The 18,734-nt window shown below is 45.5% G+C and overlaps 1 protein-coding gene across 1 annotated transcript in view; it reads right to left on the bottom strand.

The window, feature by feature from the left end:
- FYB2 (FYN binding protein 2) overlaps nt 1-18,734 on the bottom strand; it is a 103,973-nt gene extending 85,239 nt beyond the window's left edge. Inside the window, exons 1-7 of the mRNA XM_066597880.1 lie at nt 18,680-18,734; nt 12,763-13,306; nt 10,651-10,818; nt 7,894-7,930; nt 6,238-6,338; nt 3,218-3,257; nt 564-658 (exon numbers count right to left, since the gene is read on the bottom strand). Of these exons, the coding sequence (XP_066453977.1) occupies nt 564-658; nt 3,218-3,257; nt 6,238-6,338; nt 7,894-7,930; nt 10,651-10,818; nt 12,763-13,054 (733 nt within the window). The 5' untranslated portion in view covers nt 13,055-13,306; nt 18,680-18,734. The remainder of the gene's footprint in view (nt 1-563; nt 659-3,217; nt 3,258-6,237; nt 6,339-7,893; nt 7,931-10,650; nt 10,819-12,762; nt 13,307-18,679) is intronic.

Raw genomic sequence — 18,734 nt, 5'->3', positions numbered from 1 at the left:
ATTATGAAAACATATATAAGACACATAAGGCTTCATGTGATGTAACATTTGTTACCATAGAAACAAAAAAAGAACACAAAGCCAAAGACTTATCAGCAGCCCCTCGTAACAGCGTTACAACAACACAGAGTAAATTTCACCCCTCCGACAACTTCTAGGGGAGGGATCGGCTTTGACAACACATCAGCAGTGCAGTAATTCCGTCTTCACACATAAGAGGGCGTGTTGCAGATTTTCCAGTGAATCTTGTTAAGGAAAACCCGCGGCATTTTACAGCAATGTGGAGGGATGTCAAGAAATGCAGTTTGCATGCTGCAGGAAAAATCCACAGATTAAACGGAGCTGCGGGGCGGATCTTATACTGCAGATTTCCCCTCTTCAAAATGAGTGGGAGAAATGTGCCTCCACATCTACCCCTAATGTTACATGCAAATTGTGATGTGAATCCACACCGAAATCGCATTGCGGAAAGTCCCCCACGTGGCACAGAGCCTGACCAGCACCTTCCTGACATGATGTAGCTGCAAGCTCTGGAATAAAGGCATCGCTACATTGTAACTTACTGGTTTCTACTGTGCCATAAACATGCCGGCCGTAGGACCGCTCCCGGAGCTTCCGGATCTCCTTGTAATGCAACATCTTGTGCGGCTCCTTCAGGCTGGAAAGGAAAAGGTTTTTAAGACTTTACAAAAGGAGCCTTGGGGGTGGCAGGAAATCAAGTCTTAAGGCTTGTTTGCACTGCGTATTACGTGTGTCATACGCAGAGAAGAGAGTCCATTGATTTGATTGGGTTCGCTCACATTTGCATATTTTTTACTCGACGTTTAATTGCTTGGAAAAATATGCAGCATGTCCAATATTGGTGCTTATTACACATGCAATATGCTATTGAAGTGAATGGGCCAGCGCAAGCACCCAGGAAACCTGTGTATTAACTGCACAGCAAATCAATGGGCCCTTCTGAATATTTTTTTGGAGTGCGCAAAAACACCAAGCAGTGTGGAAATACGAAGGCAAATGGGATTTCTTGTCGTGTGAATACGCTGTCTATTTACGCAACCAAAACTCACATACGCCTGTGTTAACGAGCCCTTAGAAGGCGAGAACAGGCTGAGGCCATGAATCAGGTTTATTGGTGCACGTTTTTCAATACAGACTCCTCTCTTAAAAAGACAGCTGGGGAAATCCACAGCCAAGGCACAAATGCCTGCCCCAGCTATGTACATGTATACCTACGGATCCTCACCTGGATTTAACCCTTTTCAATGGGCAAATCTGCGTGTGAAATTCCCAGCTTGGATACAGTGTGGAATTCACAACAAGAAGGGACAGGTGACTCATTTGTTTTCTCAACACATGGGTTCAAGGGTGTGCGACGACCCAGAACCAGGCCTTCAGCCGAGGAGACAGCGGGGTACAAGATGGTAACGGTTCACGGTGGCTCTACCGTCTCCTTTCTCCAAAAACTGAAGAAGTATAGCCCAGCTCGGTCACTAGCGAGGGAGATAAGAGTTTGGCAGACTTGATAACTGCAGTTCAGTTCTAAATTATTATCGTGACGCCAGTGTCCTTAGATAAGTCATAAGTTACTCGTGTAAAGGCTTCAGACCTAAAGCAAGGCCTATAAAGACTACATGTTGTCTTTGCTTTGCTTGTACGTATATATATTTTTATGGTTTTTAACCTTCACCTAGAAATGTTAGATTTCAACTCGACTAATCCAGCTGGAAAAATTAAGTGGACCACCACAAAGTTTCCTGCACTGTGTTCTTATCTTAAGCTATGTCCTGCCAAAACTTAGTAACGCGCTTCACAGGATGTATCTCAAGGCTAGCATCTGCAGAGAGAAGGGCGAATTGATAAGAAACTGATGTATTAAGAAACCGCTATTAATTGTATTTGGCATAAAGCCACTCACTTTGTAAAATCCTATAAAGATTGAGCATAGGACGTAATAAACCAGAATGCATTTCACATAGCATCATTGTCAGTGTGTGCGCATTGCTCCTGACCGGTCAAGTCATATCACTTTAATTTGGAGCCCGGCAGCATATAAGGAATCAGTTGAATTTCCCCGACACTCGCATTAAATAAATAAATCAGTTCACAGACAAAAAAGTGCTTTTCAAAACTGGGGACACTCCGTTTCCTTTTACTCATGCTCCAACTTTGATTTTTCCAACATAGCCAAATTACTTGTACTTCCCAACATGAAGATACAGGCTTCAGAACAGATATCTGAGCTCTACTTTGTCAATAGAAGGGTCTTCTCCCAAAACACACACATCCTCAGTCGCTGTTATCTGAAGGACACTTTCTTGTGTTACACGGTCTCTCAAATCACACTCACTTCAGCTGTTGGCTGTAACAGGTTTCTGCTGTTGGGGCTTGTCGGTCGCGACAGTATCCAGGCCTCGATGAAGGCCAAGACCTGTCACCTAGTTATGCAGGACAAGGGTTAATGCACCATATGCAGAGGCTGCTATTTGCTGTCTCTCTATGCTGCATGGATGCATGCTGATGATTAGTCATTCATGGGAGAAGGTTGGGGCTGTGGTTTTCTAGTTGCTCTGCCAATCCTCAGGTATGGAGAGCTTTATATTCTTACCCCTCCCTTTGCTCAACGCTGCTTATTCAGTTCCATAGAGGAGTTGTTGGAGAGTGGTTCAGAATTTGTCCAAACGGCCGAAAATGAGCAATAATCGTTACATGCAAACGAGGGCGCTTTTCGTTTGAACGATGGATTTCAGTTCACTTAAAATCCATCATTCAGCTGCTGAAAGACTTGGCAATTACATTTCATTTGAATGTATTTCGCTCATCTTTCAAAAAACTGTATGATGTTCTCCCCATGGCATGTTTAAACTAGGCGAGAGGAGATCAATGCAATCTGCTGGCAGCCACAAGGAGAACAATGGAATATGTTGGCGGATGTTTGCACAACTAGGAGTGTATTTAAACACACACTGGGCTCTGCAAACAACTCAGAGATCCTTTCACATGCAAATGAAGATGATAAAGTGTTAATTCACTTTATGCAAATATATTGCTAAATCTTTGAAAGATTATCTTTGTGAGTAAAAGAGCCTTAAACAATATTTCCATTGTCTGACAACAAGCAGAGGCATTGAAAAGTATGAGAAAAAGGAACACAACACTGCAGGAAGTTTTAAACTTTTCAGTGTAAATCCCCAAAACTCCATTTCTTGCTGCTTACCTTGAGGTGTCTGGTGCAAGACTCACAACCTCTGGCACATCTGGAGAAGAAGAAATAAGTACATTTCAGATTCTTGATTAGTCAGATGTGCAAGCCACTGAAACCTTTTGCACCATTGTATATGATTAATTGTGGCGGCTCTGGGTTATGGCCCAATTACACGCAAAGACAGTCTTTCAAACTATTGAAATGTTGACAGTTTTAGCGATCATTTTGCATAAAGTGTTAATAGACACCAATGTCCATTAACACTTTATCATCTTCATTTGCGTGTAAAAGGGCCTCCGGGAGCTGTTTGCTGAGCTCCATTGTTTTCACACAGGCTATCGGCAGAATACAAGGTTATCTCCAACTCCTGTGGAGAACATGGCGTGTGGTCCCTGTTATCTCACCTTAAAATCATCGTTCAGCCGAAAAGTAAAAATGGCGTCATTTAGATGCAATGATGATCATTCATTTGCAGTTTTTGACAGCATTTTGAGAGCTAATCGTTGCGTGTAAATGGGCCTTTAACCCCTTAATGACATGGCCTATTTTGGCGTTGAGGACCAAGCGATTTTTGGTATTTTTCAATCTCCATTTTTCAAAAGCCATAACTTTCTTATTTTTCCGTCGACGCGGCCGTATAAGGGCTTGTTTTTTGCGTGGCGAGCTGTAGTTTTTATCGGTGCCACTTTTGGGTACATAGACTATATCGTAAAACTTTTATTATTTTTTTTATGATAACAGGGAGAGAAAACGCATCAATTCTGACATATATATATATATATTTTTTTTACAGCGTTAATCATGCAGCATACATGACACTAAATTTTTTCTGCGGGTCGGTACGGTTACAACGATACCAAAATTGTTATTTTTTTTTAGGTTTTTACACTTTTTTGCAATAAAAACCCTTTTTTGGAAATCTTTTTTTTTTCTTTATAGCTGCATTCAAAGTCCTGCAACTTTTTTATTTTTCTATGTACGGAGCTCTATAAGGGCTTATTTTTTGCGACACGAGCTGTAGTTTTTACTGGTATCATTTTGGGGAATGTACGGCTTTTTTGATCACTTTTATTGCATTTTTTGTCAGGCAAAATGCTAAAAATTAGCATTTTGCCTCTGTTTTTTAGCGGTTTTTTTTACGCTTTTTGTTGTACAAAATAAAAAGCATGTTCAGCTTTTTGTACACGTCGTTATGGACGCGTCAATACCAAATATGTAGGGTTTTATTTTTTTTACCTTTTTTTATGCTAATATTAGAAAATACATATTAATATATGTAAAAAATTTTTACATTTTTCTTTTTTTTTTTTTAAACACAATTTGTGTCCCTCTGAGGGACTTGCAGCACTATGCCTATGATCGCTGTCATAAGGCATGGCAGAGCTACTGCTCTGCCATGCCTTATCGCTTATACAGCGATCATAGGCATAGGCAATACAGGACGCCAGTGTCTGGCGTCCTGTTGGCATGGTGACAGGCGGGGCTCTCGCGATGACATCTGACAGCCGGCTCCCGCTGCGGGATAACGCGAGATCAGTCATTATCTCGCGCTATCCTGATGACGTAGCGGTACGTCATTTTGCGCGAAGTACCAGGCTCCCAAGCTCAGTACATAAATACAGCACCAGAACTAAGCCATTGTGTTATGGAGGAGCTCATGTTCTAACAACGGCACCTCAAAAAAAAAAAAAAAAAAAAACAATCAGAGGGGGGTGGGAGACAGAGCCGGGAAGAAGATCATTTGTGCAGCTCCACAAGATTTTTGTTGCTACACAGAGGAAGATGATCATCTGGCCAGGTAGACCTAAGGGAGATGATTGCTCCCAGCCAACATCCTTCTGGTGTTCCCCTACAAGCTAGTAGTCGGCGCCAGTGGGTCACACATTGCCAAGGCTGCCCATGAATATGATGCAACCATCCTGTGTTAAAGCAATTTTTCTGGCAGCGCCCCCTGTCATAGCCAGGATATACTGGGGTCGGAGTGGAAGCCGCTGCTCCAACCCCTGTATAGTGGTCGGCGCTCGTAATTGCAAGTGCAGCTCTGATTGAAATCAATGGGAGCTGCGCTTGTAATTGCAGGCTGGGGTCCCATTTGTTTCAATGAGAGCTGTGCTTACAATTATGCATGCCGACCGCTACACAGGAGTCGGAGCAGCAGAGGCTTCCGCTCTGACACTGGTGTATCCCAGCTGTGGCAGTCGGTCCTGGAAAACCCCCTTAAAAGTCCCTGTGAAAAACCTAAAGACGCAGCAGATCCTATTAACACGTTCTCTAATTGTCTTCTATAGTGCAGAGGTCACACAAACAGCAAGAATATTCTGCTGGTAATAAGCGAGGTCACATGACTGTCCAGGAATGCTAAAACTGAGCCGCGCTGCGACAGCAGCGAATACGCTTATAAGGCCTTGTTCACATGGGCGATACGGCGTCGCAGCGAAAAGATCGCAGCAATATCACATCACTGCAGTTTTTTGTGGCGATACCGCGACTTTGTAGCGCTACAAAGCCGCATGTGGGGCTACAAAGTCATTTTAGCACCACATGCAAGAATTTTCGGGGGGGGGGGGGGGGTTGAAATATAAGCCCTACCCTGAAAATAAACTGTAGCTGAAGCAAAAAAAAGAAAAAGAAAGTATACATTACCTAGAAGCGCTGTCCGAGGCTCTGCTGCAGTTTCTCCCCGGGTCCCTGGCACTGTTAGTCTTCTTCTCCACCTCCTGGAAGCGCTGACTGTGATTGGCTGACAGTCCACCACAACCAGCACTCGATGAATGGATGCGATTGGTTCATCAAGTGCTGGATCTGATTGGCTAAGCATCAGCCAGTCACAGCCAGTGCTTCTAGGTGGCGGGGATTTTTCAATCCCTGGCCAGAAAATGATAAAGAGCAACAGCGCTTCTAGGTGATGCATGCGCTTTTTAATTACGACTTTTTAGGACAAACTCCTCCCATCCAGCAACGGACACAAAAACAGGTCATCATGACTTCACAACGGGACAATGTATTTCCAACATGGCGGCACCAGAACATACCGTACTCAGCGTCGTCTAGTTCATAGGCATTGGCGCCACTTTCTGTTGAGGCTTTAGGACTGAAAACCTCATCATATAATTCATCCTCATTGGAGGTTGGGCTGGAATAAAATAAAATGTGGTGAAGCCAGAGAACCGCAATTCTGGGAAGGTATCTAATAGGAGGGGAGAGTACACCTCTGAGCGGTATAAGGCAGTGTATGGCGGTATTGGACGACACATTTTTATACATATAGCTCTACTATCTGGACAGTGTGGCACTACTTGGGCAATATATGGTCATAAAACATGGACACTGCATGGCACTGCTCTTGGTGGGGGGGGGGGGGGGGTTAGGGTGGTGGGTACCCCTGTGCCTCTTAGAATATTTTACTGCTTACATGTGATCTATGCCTATATTGGTGACCGTTTCCTTAATGAAGGACTGTGCAATGGCGCTGGGGCAGATTTCTCCTGGAAGCGGATTCTGGAAGAGATGTCCCAAGCCCGGAAGGGAGAGAACACAAGCTGCTGTGCAAAGATAATTCAGGTTCCACGCAGAGCCTCGATTTCCTGGGATCCTCACAAATTGGCGTGTGGGAGCCGTAGGAGTACATTCCCCTGCCACCGGAGGGTGAACTGGAGCAATGGGGTGAAGGGTGACTATCATTGGGACTGAAATTTCTTTACCAGACTTGTATGGTGGTTGGGGTCGTTGTAGATTTGTCTGTACAGACCAGAATTAGGCTCTTCGGACTTTCATGCTCTGCCTCCGACCAGGACGAGTCTGGCTCGGGGCGATGGCGCTCTGCCGCATACTCCGCTTTGGGCCACATACTGGACTCCCTATGTAAAGCTCTGGGAGGAGGACTCCCCCCCCTCATGGCTCTGGGAGGAGGACTCCCCCCCTCATGGCTCTGGGAGGAGGACTCCCCCCCTCATGGCTCTGGGAGGAGGACTCCCCCCCTCATGGCTCTGGGAGGAGGACTCCCCCCCTCATGGCTCTGGGAGGAGGACTCCCCCCTCATGCTGCTTTATTGTTTTATCTGAATAAATAGGTATCATCACTAGAAGCTTTTCAGAACAATGGCCGCACTCATGTAAGAGGAACCGATAACCCATCCAACAGAAACTCAATGTGCCTTAATTGAGCTGGGAATACTCACAGTGTAAGGTCTCTGTCTACGGACTCATGTCCATAGGCGGGTCGGATTCTATCAGCGGGAGCCCGCAGTGGGATCCGGCCCTTGTCGTGGGTCAGTCGCAATCACATGCTACTTTCATTGATGTCTATGGTGGAAAAAGTTGCATGCAACTTGCAACCACAATCCAATTATCATGCCACGGTCACATTAGGTTGGAGGTCGCAATGCGACCCCATTGACAGTCATTAGGGTATGTTTTACAGGTAGTGGACATTCCACCGAACATTCTGCAGCATTTCTGCATCCAACCATCGGGGTGGATTTTTATTCTTTTACGGAAATGCTGCGGATTTTGCAGCAGGATTTTCCACTGCAGATCCATAGCATTTCTGCTCCGTGTAAACAGAACCTCAGGTGAGATGATGGCGTGTAGCCCGGGCCTGAAGGCGTTTCATTAGTCACATAGCAGAGATCACAGGTTTACTGGGCAACATACTGTAAGAGGAGGAAAAACAAATCAGACATCCCCTACCTTGGGGCAGGAAGCTCATAGTCTACTTCAGACGAGTCTAAAATGTCAAAAAAAGAAAAAAATGTTAAAAACAGAAGAGATCAGTAACAAGCTCATTATTCTGCAAGTACAATAGGTAAAAAGGGACAATTAGGGTGCGATTACACCGGTGAGAAACGGATTAATATCGCACTCGGTATCCTGTTATTATAATCAATTCTACGGGAAAAATGCATCGCTGCACATGTAATGTTCATACGTGTGAAAATCGTGTTGTTACAATAGTAAAAAGCGGAAAATCGAAATTTATATGCGAGTGTAATGTGTTTTTTTTTTCTCCCATTGGGAATAATGGGCGATTCTTGACCAGATTCGTCCAAGAATAGGACATGTTGGAATTGTTCAATCTTACACTATTGGTGCAAACGACAAGTCACTTGTGTACATTAACCCTTTGAAGTTATTAGATTATTTTCCTGCATCTTTAGTAACTTGCAGATTTTTCTGTGTATATTCAGAATTTATGTACAATGCGGCGCCCCCTGCAGGTCTCTCTACAATCTGTGCTCACTGATGTGAAGAAGCATCTGTTCCTTTATTATCGGCTCTCCTCTTCTGCATGTATACAGTGTATTTGTATTATATAATACTTGTCCTTTATTATAGGCTGTATGGACGATATCTCCAGCTGGAGAAGGTCTACAATCTGATGGCAGCCATTTCAGGGCGTGTTCACATCTGCGTTTTGCCTTCCATTTTTACCTAATCCATTGCTTTTTTTTCCTTTTAACTAAAATGGATTTAAAAAAACTTAACCAAATGGGAATCGTGGTTTCCGTTTTTTAACACTTTTGATAGATAGCTATGGAAAATAAAACAGACCATTTCTATTGGTTTATAAAATATATATATATATTATCCTAGCTGATATACCCGGCTTCGCTGGAGTTAATTTGATGCAGGTGTTTATGTGTTGTTCACATGGAAAATTTTATGACGTCTTGGTTATTTTAGAGGAACCGAGGAATAAGATATGTATACACATAGAGGAGTGTTAGATTCTCCTCAGGCTGCATGTACTGATGTCCCTCTGCAGAATATGCCGGCCCTGCCACTCTCCTCATTTAGGATCTAAAGAATGCTCGCACAACACCGGGAAGTTACATTACATAGGGGTGCACTTACTTTTGCAATTAGCATTGAATAATTGAGTTGTAACGCCTTTGCTTTCCTATTTCGGACCTAATGAACGCCCCTGCCAAATTTTATGTTTGTGCAACATCGGGAAGTTAGAGAATTAGTGGCCAGTCAGTGAGGGCTTTCGATATCTCACACACACACACACACACACACACACACACACACACACACACACACTTTCCATCCGCTTTCCTTTTTTTTTCCCCAGTGGAAAAAAGAAACTCTGCAGTCTACGCTATTTTTTTTCCACTTAATTAAAAAAAAAATCCCACAGAAATCAGTAGGAAGTAAAACAGAAGAAAATGCTGATGTGAATGAGCCCTTATATAAAACGAGCGTCTTTGCACACAGCGCTTTATGATTCATTACAATACGATTCATCTGTTATATTCTCGCTATCATTCTACTTCCTGATCCCGGTGATCTCACTGGAGCCTCAGCCCCCCCCCCCCTCCCCATCAGCCGATCTGCAGCTTTGTGTTGGGATAAGCGCCAACGTTTATACTAAAAACAACGAAGGACGCAGCGAACAAAGATCCCTAAATGTCACCTGCCGCCACCCTACAGATGGCAATGATCCCCGCACTGTCAAGGAACAGAGGAAATACCAGCCTGAGCTTTACTTCGCTCGTACCGATTAGGTTTTTGCTCCAGTCACATCCAGATCTGCATCCCAAATTCTGCTGGTTTTCTGTTAGCACCGAGGCCAACTTCACACGGGCGAGCGCGATATGGGGCCACGAATCCCACACCCATATCACGCTCCCAGGGATGGCTTCAGGGATAAAGGGAACCTCCGCTGTGGCTGCCACAACCGCAACAGAGTATTGCGGAGTTTCTCCCATTGAAAACAATGGGCGCTGGGATGCGAGAACACACAGGGAGCTAGAATGTGCCGCGATTAGTTTCCTGCATCGCTCATGTGTATGACCCCTATTCAAAATATTGGGGTTCATATTTGTGCGTCTCGCAACGCACAAATGTCACACGATTTTCTGGCCCGTGTGAAGCCGGCCTGAGGAACCAGTTTGTGGTTTAAGGGTGCATTCACACGTCGCTGATTTGTCGCAGATGTTTTGCAGATCTGCAGTTTGAATTCAATGGAAAACTTGAATCTGCTTCAGATCGGCACCAACATCTGTGACAGATCAGCCACGTGTGAAGCACCTCAAGACATGGAGAGTTTTGATATATTCTCAGACATCTTGCAGTACTACCCATGGATGTAACTGTATCCACAGGACCGCGGTCCACAGAAGCAGAGAGGTGGCTTCGGGCAGATATGGGTACAGCTGGCAGCGGCACACTGGGACTCGGCCCGGTCATGCAGACTGCCAGACGGACCCCAGAGAAGCTTTGGGACCACAATGTACAACCAAGGAGGCACCTAGATTGAAGTACATTCCGGAGGGTAGAAGAACATTTTTTGCATTCTTACATCCACTGTGAAGAACCCGGCACCCTTTCAGGGAGGGCGTTGGAGGGGCGGGCTGCGTTAATAATGTGCTGTACACTATATTACGGTATATTTATGAGGTTACGTTTCCGTTCATTCCTCCATACCGGCTCTGCACTTACCTTCAGGTTTGGCATTCTCCCCATTCTGCTGTAAAGTGAAGAAGGCGCTGAGATCCACGTTCAGGGGTCTGGGAGGTTTGGGTGGAGGTGGGCCCAATGAGAAGACTGATGGAAGACTGTTTAATGTTGGGCCTGTTTGCACTTTTTTCTTCTTTTTGTCCTTTGCAGCTAAATGAGAATTTCATCATCCGTCAAGTCATATAGATACAATGTACAGAGATAGGACAAAGTAACCCATTGTAACAAAGATCTAGACAAGTATTTATAGGGGCGTCTATCAGGACAACCCCTTCCTAGACACTATTAGGCCATATAGATAGAAGCCTCCCGCACAGAACGCCTATTAGGACAAGTTCACACCAACACTTTGTGTTTCATGATGAAGAAAAGAGGAAAGAAAAAAGAAAGAAAGAAAAAAAAAGAGGAGAGAAAAGAAAAAAAGGGGGGGGGGGAGTGAACAGCCATTAACCGGAGTGACTCTTGGACTGGAGAAAACTTGGCTTCAATCACTTGAAGGGGTTGTCCGGGACTTTTGGGACTCAAGATAGGTCTCCAATAGTTAATCAGCAGGGGTGTGCCGCTTGGAATGCCTGCCAATCATCTGATCCCCAGGCCCCATCACCGCTGGTAGCAGATAGCCCCATTAACATGGTATTGACCCACTCTGGTTCTGCAGGCACAACTACCATTGAATTCAATAGAAGCTGAGCTTGCAGTACCAAAGCGGGCCGCAGCAATATGGACAGAGCGATCTACTCCCAGCACTGTCTGCACTCACAGCAGGTCCAGTGGGGAAGCCAAGTGGCAAACCCCCTCCAATCAACTATTGAGGACCTATTTTGACAATAGGTCATCAATAGAAAAAGGTTCCAGACAATCCTTTTAAATGAGATTGAGCTGTAGTACCACATACCACCTGTGGACGAATAGGGCGCCATTCTGGAACAAATCATGTAAAATGATCACTAAACATATATTTTTAAAATAAGGGAATGAAAAATGTTTTTGGCAACTGAGATTTTTTTATTTTTCTTAAGAGTTATAGGCTTCTGCTGGATACTAGTGTTTAAAACAGTACATGGAATTGTGCAAAGACCAATAAGAAAACATTAAAAGGGCTGTCCAGTTGTAAACTATTGATGTTCTAGATTTAAGATAGGTCATCAATAGAAAGGGGAAAAAAAGTCACTGAAGATCTACATCCGGGGATCCCTGCAGATCAGCTGTTCACTGCACTCATGCACTGAGCCGATTTTTGCAGGAAGCAGACAGCTCCGTTCTTACTGCAGTGGCCAGGCTTGGAATTATAGGCAAAGTTCTCATTCACTTTAATGGGTACTTTCCTGGTAATACCAAGCCTGACCACTACAGTGAGAACAGAGCCGCCTGCTTCCTACATAAATCAGCTTAGTTTACAAGCACACTAACCTAAAAAATAGCTGATTGGTAGGGATCCTGGGTAGTACACCCCTGCTGATCTACTATTGATGAGCTATAGGTGGGCCATTAATACCATAGTTTACAACTGGACAACCCCTTTAATATGTAACTGCATGGACAAACTTTTGAAGAATGTCAAATTAAAGGCTGTATCTACTCTCAACCATTTTTTTTTATTTCTCTGATGATCTAAGATAAAAAAAGAAAATTTGCTTAATTTTCATTAAAAAAAAAAAAAAACCCTTACAATTTTGTGTCTACAACTCCTATGCAGAGCTATGCATCTCCATGGTAACAGACAACAAACAAACTCTGTAGTCATACACCCATCTGAAGATACATTTGGTGGATGAGCAGCAATCTTCAAGACATGGCGACATACAAATAACTAACGGGGCCCCATAACAACACTTGGAAGGGGCCTCCACCAAGCATGGAGCTCCATTAAAAGGTGTGTAAGAAATGGACCATCCAACGACCTACATCTCACTACCCGTTGCTTATCTTCTACAGTCCCACATCCCTAAGTCATTTTAGTTGGGCGGCAAGCACTCAAAGGGTCTAGTGCCCAAAGCTGCTGCTCTGCCCGCCACCCCGGTAGTTACAGCCAATGTTTCTGGATGTTTGAAGGGTTTTCAATCCACTTATGTGTTTAGATAAACCAAATTGTACCTTGTGGAATAGGACTGCTGGTCATCTTCACCCGATTTGGACCATTGGGGGCCGGCAGACGTGGCCTTCCTGCAATCCTGAGGTCACTTATGGGTGGAGAAGGTCGCCAAGCAGAGTCCACATCCTCATAGACTTCTTGTGTTTGAGGTTGGTTAGTCTCTAGTGGTGGCCTTTGCAAGGTTGGCAACGAGCGCCGGTACACCTGCGGACTATTCGCACACATCCCATCAGCTTCGGTCCTTGTGGAGTTTGTAATGTGAAGAGTTTGCCTAAAAACTTTACTAAGCCTCATGTTGTTGGGGTTTAAAAGTTCATTTGGTTTGGGGGGCAGCTCAGGTTTCTGCGCAGTGGGTGGGGCCGATGCTGTAACCTGGTTCTCTAAGGCGCCGAGGACGCCTCGAAGTGCGGGACTGGATAGAACACTGGAGGGCTTTGGAGGGGGAATTGGTTTTCCTTCCCTCTTTTGGTTATATGCCACCAGGTTTTTGGTGCGACCGGCGCTGTGCGACTCGTCATGTACAGACTTACAGTCCGATCGATCTTCCTAAAGTAAGATAGAAAAACAAACATTGTATCTTCAGAAGTTCTCAGGCCGTTATACTAGAGAACAGCCCACCCAAAAACATAAGGTCTGTTCACACACCGCGGCCCGCTCCTATCCTTTGCGAAAACCTAAACGCTGGCATTTTGTTGCAAAAATTACGGCAATAAATTAAAGCTTCTGCAATCAATTTTAGAAGCAGGTCGGGTTGTCAGCTGTTAGTCACAGCTGATGACCCGGAGGAGAAGGCAGAAGAGTTTTTTTAACCCTTTCTGCCTTCTCCTTTCCCGAGTACACAACCCCCCATAAGCGCTATGTACTAAAAAGTGAAAGTATAACTTCCACTAAACAAGCCAACAGCCATGTGCCCACCGGGAGCCACCTGGCACAGCAGAGATACAGGGTCCGAGCCGATCCTGATCAGCTCTGCCAGTGACTATTGTCACTGCAGGGGATGTTTTCTCCTGTAACTGAGGCTCCTATGGATGCGGCAGCTACAGGGGAAAAGTGTCAAATAAAAATAAAACAAAAAACATGAGGTCTTAGATGATGGTGAAAAAAGAAAATATATCCATAAAAGGAAAATAACCCAAAGTCAACGCCAGCCAAAACAGTCGCCGTATGCGCCCTGTAATCCAAAACTATACATATTATATATCAAAAAGTCTGAAACAAAATGAGGAACCCGTTCCCGTACTTTATTTAAAGGGGTTGTCCCGCGCCGAAACGGGTTTTTTTTTTTTTCAATAGCCCCCCCGTTCGGCGCGAGACAAACCCGATGCAGGGGTTTAAAAAAAAAAAAAACGGATAGTACTTACCCGAATCCCCGCGCTCCGGTGACTTCATACTTACCTTGCGAAGATGGCCGCCGGGATCTTCACCCACGGTGGACCGCAGGTCTTCAGTGCGTTCCATTGCCGATTCCAGCCTCCTGATTGGCTGGAATCGGCACACGTGACGGGGCGGAGCTACGAGGAGCCACTCTCCGGCACGAGCGGCCCCATTCAGAAGGGAGAAGACCGGACTGCGCAAGCGCGTCTAATCGGGCGATTAGACGCTGAAAATTAGACGGCTCCATGGAGACGAGGACGCCAGCAACGGAGCAGGTAAGTGAATAACTTCTGTATGGCTCATAATTAATGCACAATGTACATTACAAAGTGCATTAATATGGCCATACAGAAGTGTATAGACCCACTTTGTTTCACGGGACAACCCCTTTAAGAGTAAATATATTAAATTGAAAAAATATATATAAAATGTTAAAAAAAACAAAAAAACACCCGCTTTTTTTTTAGCTTTTTACTCCCAATAAAACTAAGAAAAAAAGTGAAAAAGATGTTAAAAATATGGCCCAATATGTCACGGGGAAAAAAAAGCAGCAAAAAGAATTTTGGTAACTGAAGGAAGAAAATAGGGCAGTAAAACCACCACAGGGGTAAAATCCCTAAAAAGTGTCTGATCCTTAAGGTACAAAACAGCTTGGTCCTTAAGGGGTTAAAGAGGTTGTACTAAGATTACAAATTATCCACTATGACAACTTGCTGATTGTTGGATAACCTCATCACTGAGACCCTTGTCTCGTGTCCACTTCTGCCTGTCACTGCAAGGGTTGCTTCTCCCCCAGTGATGCCAGAATGAATTCTGCACAGGTCATGCTGTAGTGGGGTACGTGAGGTAACAACGCCAGTGTTCACTGTACAGCCATGGCCTAGGAGATGGTGGGGTAGAGTTTGGCCTTGTCATGGTGGCTCTACCGTCTTTCCCCCCGGAGAGTAACCGGTGACACGCCCAAGGGCTGGGGGCAGGTTAATAAACAAGGGAACCCAATACTGGATTACCCAAGTCCTTTTTGTGTCACAGGTGACGCTACCGTTCCTTCTACATCGGGGGATTCCTACCTGGTGGAGTAAACCCTTCTCTCGCGCAGCTTCCATGGGGGAATTCCTAGTTGGCAGAGTAAATCCCAACACACACGGGTACTGTATAAGACACGGCCTCCGGAAACGGACAGGGGACTGGTCGCTTTACTTGAACTTTCGTGAACAGAACTTTGTACAACTAGCAGCAGTTTCACAGCAACTTGACAAGCGGTGTGACAGGGAGCGCTCACGGGTAGGCAGGAGAAACCACAGTCTCAGTTATCTGTAGGCCCTGGGCCCAGCGACTCACTTTCCTCTCTCTCCATCTCTACCGGTACACACTCACTGTTGAACGTAGACATTCTACCGACTCCTGGGGGTAATCGTCCCCAGCAGCCATCAAACTCTCCTTTCAGTCTCTTCCATTCTGGGCCACACAGAGCTGAAGGTGCCCGTGTGGTCCTCTTGCAGAACTCTCTTGCATTGACTACGTTGATCACATATATTTAGTACAGTCATATGATGGACGAAAAGATACATATCCCAGACACCAGACACTTAACCCATTCAGTGCTGCAGGTTATGCAATACACATCAATCATGCAACACAAAAGACACTGACATTACAGAGACAAATGCATGCATTCAGTTATGGGGGTCCCCGCTGTACGGGGCCACTACAATTGAAATTGTTAATTGACTTTTTTTGTGCTCCTATTATTTAAAGCATGTGTAGTCGTGGAGCGACCCCTAGTGGCTATTCTGCTACTTGCACAAAATATATCTTGGGATTGGCGGTGTAGTACCATGTGGAACATACTGACGCTGGGGGCACGGCGTGATATATAAGGTAGCTCTGGATGGAGTGAGAGCATTTTGTGGTACCACAGCAGCTGGAGGAGTGCTATACCAGGGTCCCCGGTCTACGATCAGATTGGCTTAGGTCTACAGCCAGGAAGTGGAGGGTCTCCGCTCACAGACTCTGTGGAGAAGTGAGACTTCTGTGATTCGGCGGTTCTGCCAATGCCTCCCATGTGGACTCCGCAGCTTTCTTGTCGGATTACAGCGTGTACGGACGATCGCTTACACCCGAGGACACAATGTCTAGGCTGGGCTGAGTCTAACCTTCTAGACTAGAGACTTAATTTAACAGTCCATTTAAATGCAAAGTTGTGATGTTCCAATTGCGAGAGTCTCCCAACTCTAGACGTTAAAGCAGCATACGGATTCAGTACGCTTCAACATCGGCCGCTGTCTTTGGCTACGAAGAGTTGTAACCAGGCCTATTAACGAGCCAATGGCCCCACTTGACAGTCATGTTCCTGCTCCAAAGAGGACTCCATGGGAGGAGGATGTGGCTCCACTCACCCTGGCACAGACTGACTGAATTCAAGCCCCTATCCTCTGAACCTCAGGGGGCGACCCAAGGGCTCCCCTCGGAGTGCAAGCTCGCTGGCACTCCATTCACTTTCAATGGGACTGCAGAGACACCCGAGCGGCATGCAATTGTATTACCATCAGCCCCACTGACATTGCACAAAGGTTTCATCCTACATGGATGTTTTTTAGTTGCACCAGGTTATGCTGCCTTGGACTTTATTTTTTCTGGAGGTGACATTTTTATGGATCCGTCCCTTTGGGGAGCATCTGTGATCACCTGACCGGATTGCCGGTAACAGGAGCGCTGCTGGAACTACCCTTTGTTCGACTTAGCCCCACTGAAATTAATTGAGAGCCAACCGCACATGCTCGGCCAGCACTCCATTCACTCTGACATCACTCTGGGGAGAGAAGCAACCCCTACACTGACAGGCAGGGGGCGACATCCTTACCCAATCAGTATGTCTATTACCTGCAGTAGTTCTCGGCTGCCCTTGTGGTCACACCGGAACGCCGGTGGTAGGTGAGTATTAGACCCCCCCCCCGTCCAGTGTAATTACCAGCGGGGAGCTGTGGCTCCCCGGTTGGGAATAATTGAGAATACCAGCCTTGATATCAGATGGGCGGTCGATGCTGGTATTCAAAAATACCAGCCTGTAATATGGCCAGTAAAAAAAATAAAAAATACCAGCACTGGCCTGGCGGGCAAAATACCGGCCGCGTAGCAACCCTATCCACATGGCTTGCTGTCGGACAGGCGCAGTACAGATTTTTTTATTTATTTATTTTTTAAACTTCTGCTTTTCCCATGGAAGCAGTCCGTACAGAATCTGCAGGAAAACGGAGCATGCTGCGATTGTTTTATTTGTGAGCGGAAACCGCAATTGGTTTCCACACTTGTAGAGGCCCAGAGTTAGTGGGGCCCCTCCAGAATGTTCTATGTCTGTCTCGTGTCACCGTCTTGTCAGCGTCTGGTTTGCAGAGTGCACTTGAAGTATGTGTATTGGATGTTTGCAGGACTGAAAGAGTTAATGTCTGGCATGTTCTGTCCTGTCTGGAAAATATACCGTTTGTGGTCACATGATGGTGTTGTATATATGTGTGTTTGCAAAGGATGCAATGCAGGTCAGTCAGGAGGCCGAGCGATTGCCTGATGCTCCGCCTGGGCCCGCTCAACCCAGGAGTCCTCTGTACTACCGCTGAGTACTGAGAGAATGGAACCGCTCATCAGTGAGAAGAGAGCAAGTGTGAGTGCTTGGCCGGTGGAAGAAGTGATTGCGGGGAGTGAAAGGACCTGCAGATAACTTGGACTGTGGATTGTTCCATTACCCCATGAGCTCCACCGAGATAGAAAGTCTTGTATGCGGTGATTACCGCTATTGTTATCAACTTTAATGAGAAGTTAAATAAATTGACAAGATCGACCGTTCCTGGTTTTGTTCCAAAATATATCCTTCTAGTGTTGGACTATTTTATTCTCTACAAGATCCACTCCAGGAGAAGGAACGGTGGCATCACAAGTGACAATTGGACTTAAGGTAAACCCCCGTTACTATCCCTGTGAGCTCCCCCTGCAGCAGCGGGGGGGGGGGGGGGGGGGGGCGGGGGGGAGGGTCCTGAGCTTCCCCCAGGGGAGGAGATGGATTTCTGAATATCACCTAGAGTTTTTAAATCAGTCTACTAAGCAGTACCTGCCAAGAAGGGTTAAATTACCGCATCATAAAATTACCTAAAAACACCAAACAGTACACAAATACATCCATACAGTGTATAACAAAAGCCTACAGTGTCCAAGTATTACCCCCAAATAGTGCACACACACATCTATACAGTGCATAATAGGCAGTGTAGGCTTTGATAATAAAGTGTACACAGATACATTTGTACAATGCATAAGAGCAAACGACTGCAGCGATAAAGTAATACCCCCATACAATGCCCAAAGGGTGGAAATCATTAGGGCCACTGATGGGCCGAATCTGCGTACTCATTGATCTCATCCGTGCCCGTGGAGTCTCATGGGGTGGAGGTGCTGATGACCCTGCCCCCACCTCATCTATAACCCAACCCAAATATAAGCCCGTCCTGAACGCTCAGGAGTTACTCAGGGAAACGCCATAATGTCCATTCTTACCGGCCATCCGATGGACAGCGCCGTACGTGAAGCCTCTGACCCGCAGCTGACAGCA

This window comes from Eleutherodactylus coqui, chromosome 3 (assembly GCF_035609145.1).
Source record: "Eleutherodactylus coqui strain aEleCoq1 chromosome 3, aEleCoq1.hap1, whole genome shotgun sequence".
Lineage (NCBI taxonomy): Eukaryota > Metazoa > Chordata > Amphibia > Anura > Eleutherodactylidae > Eleutherodactylus > Eleutherodactylus coqui.
The sequence above is the reverse complement of the archived record's forward strand: the minus strand, read 5'-3'. Positions and strand labels throughout refer to the sequence as shown.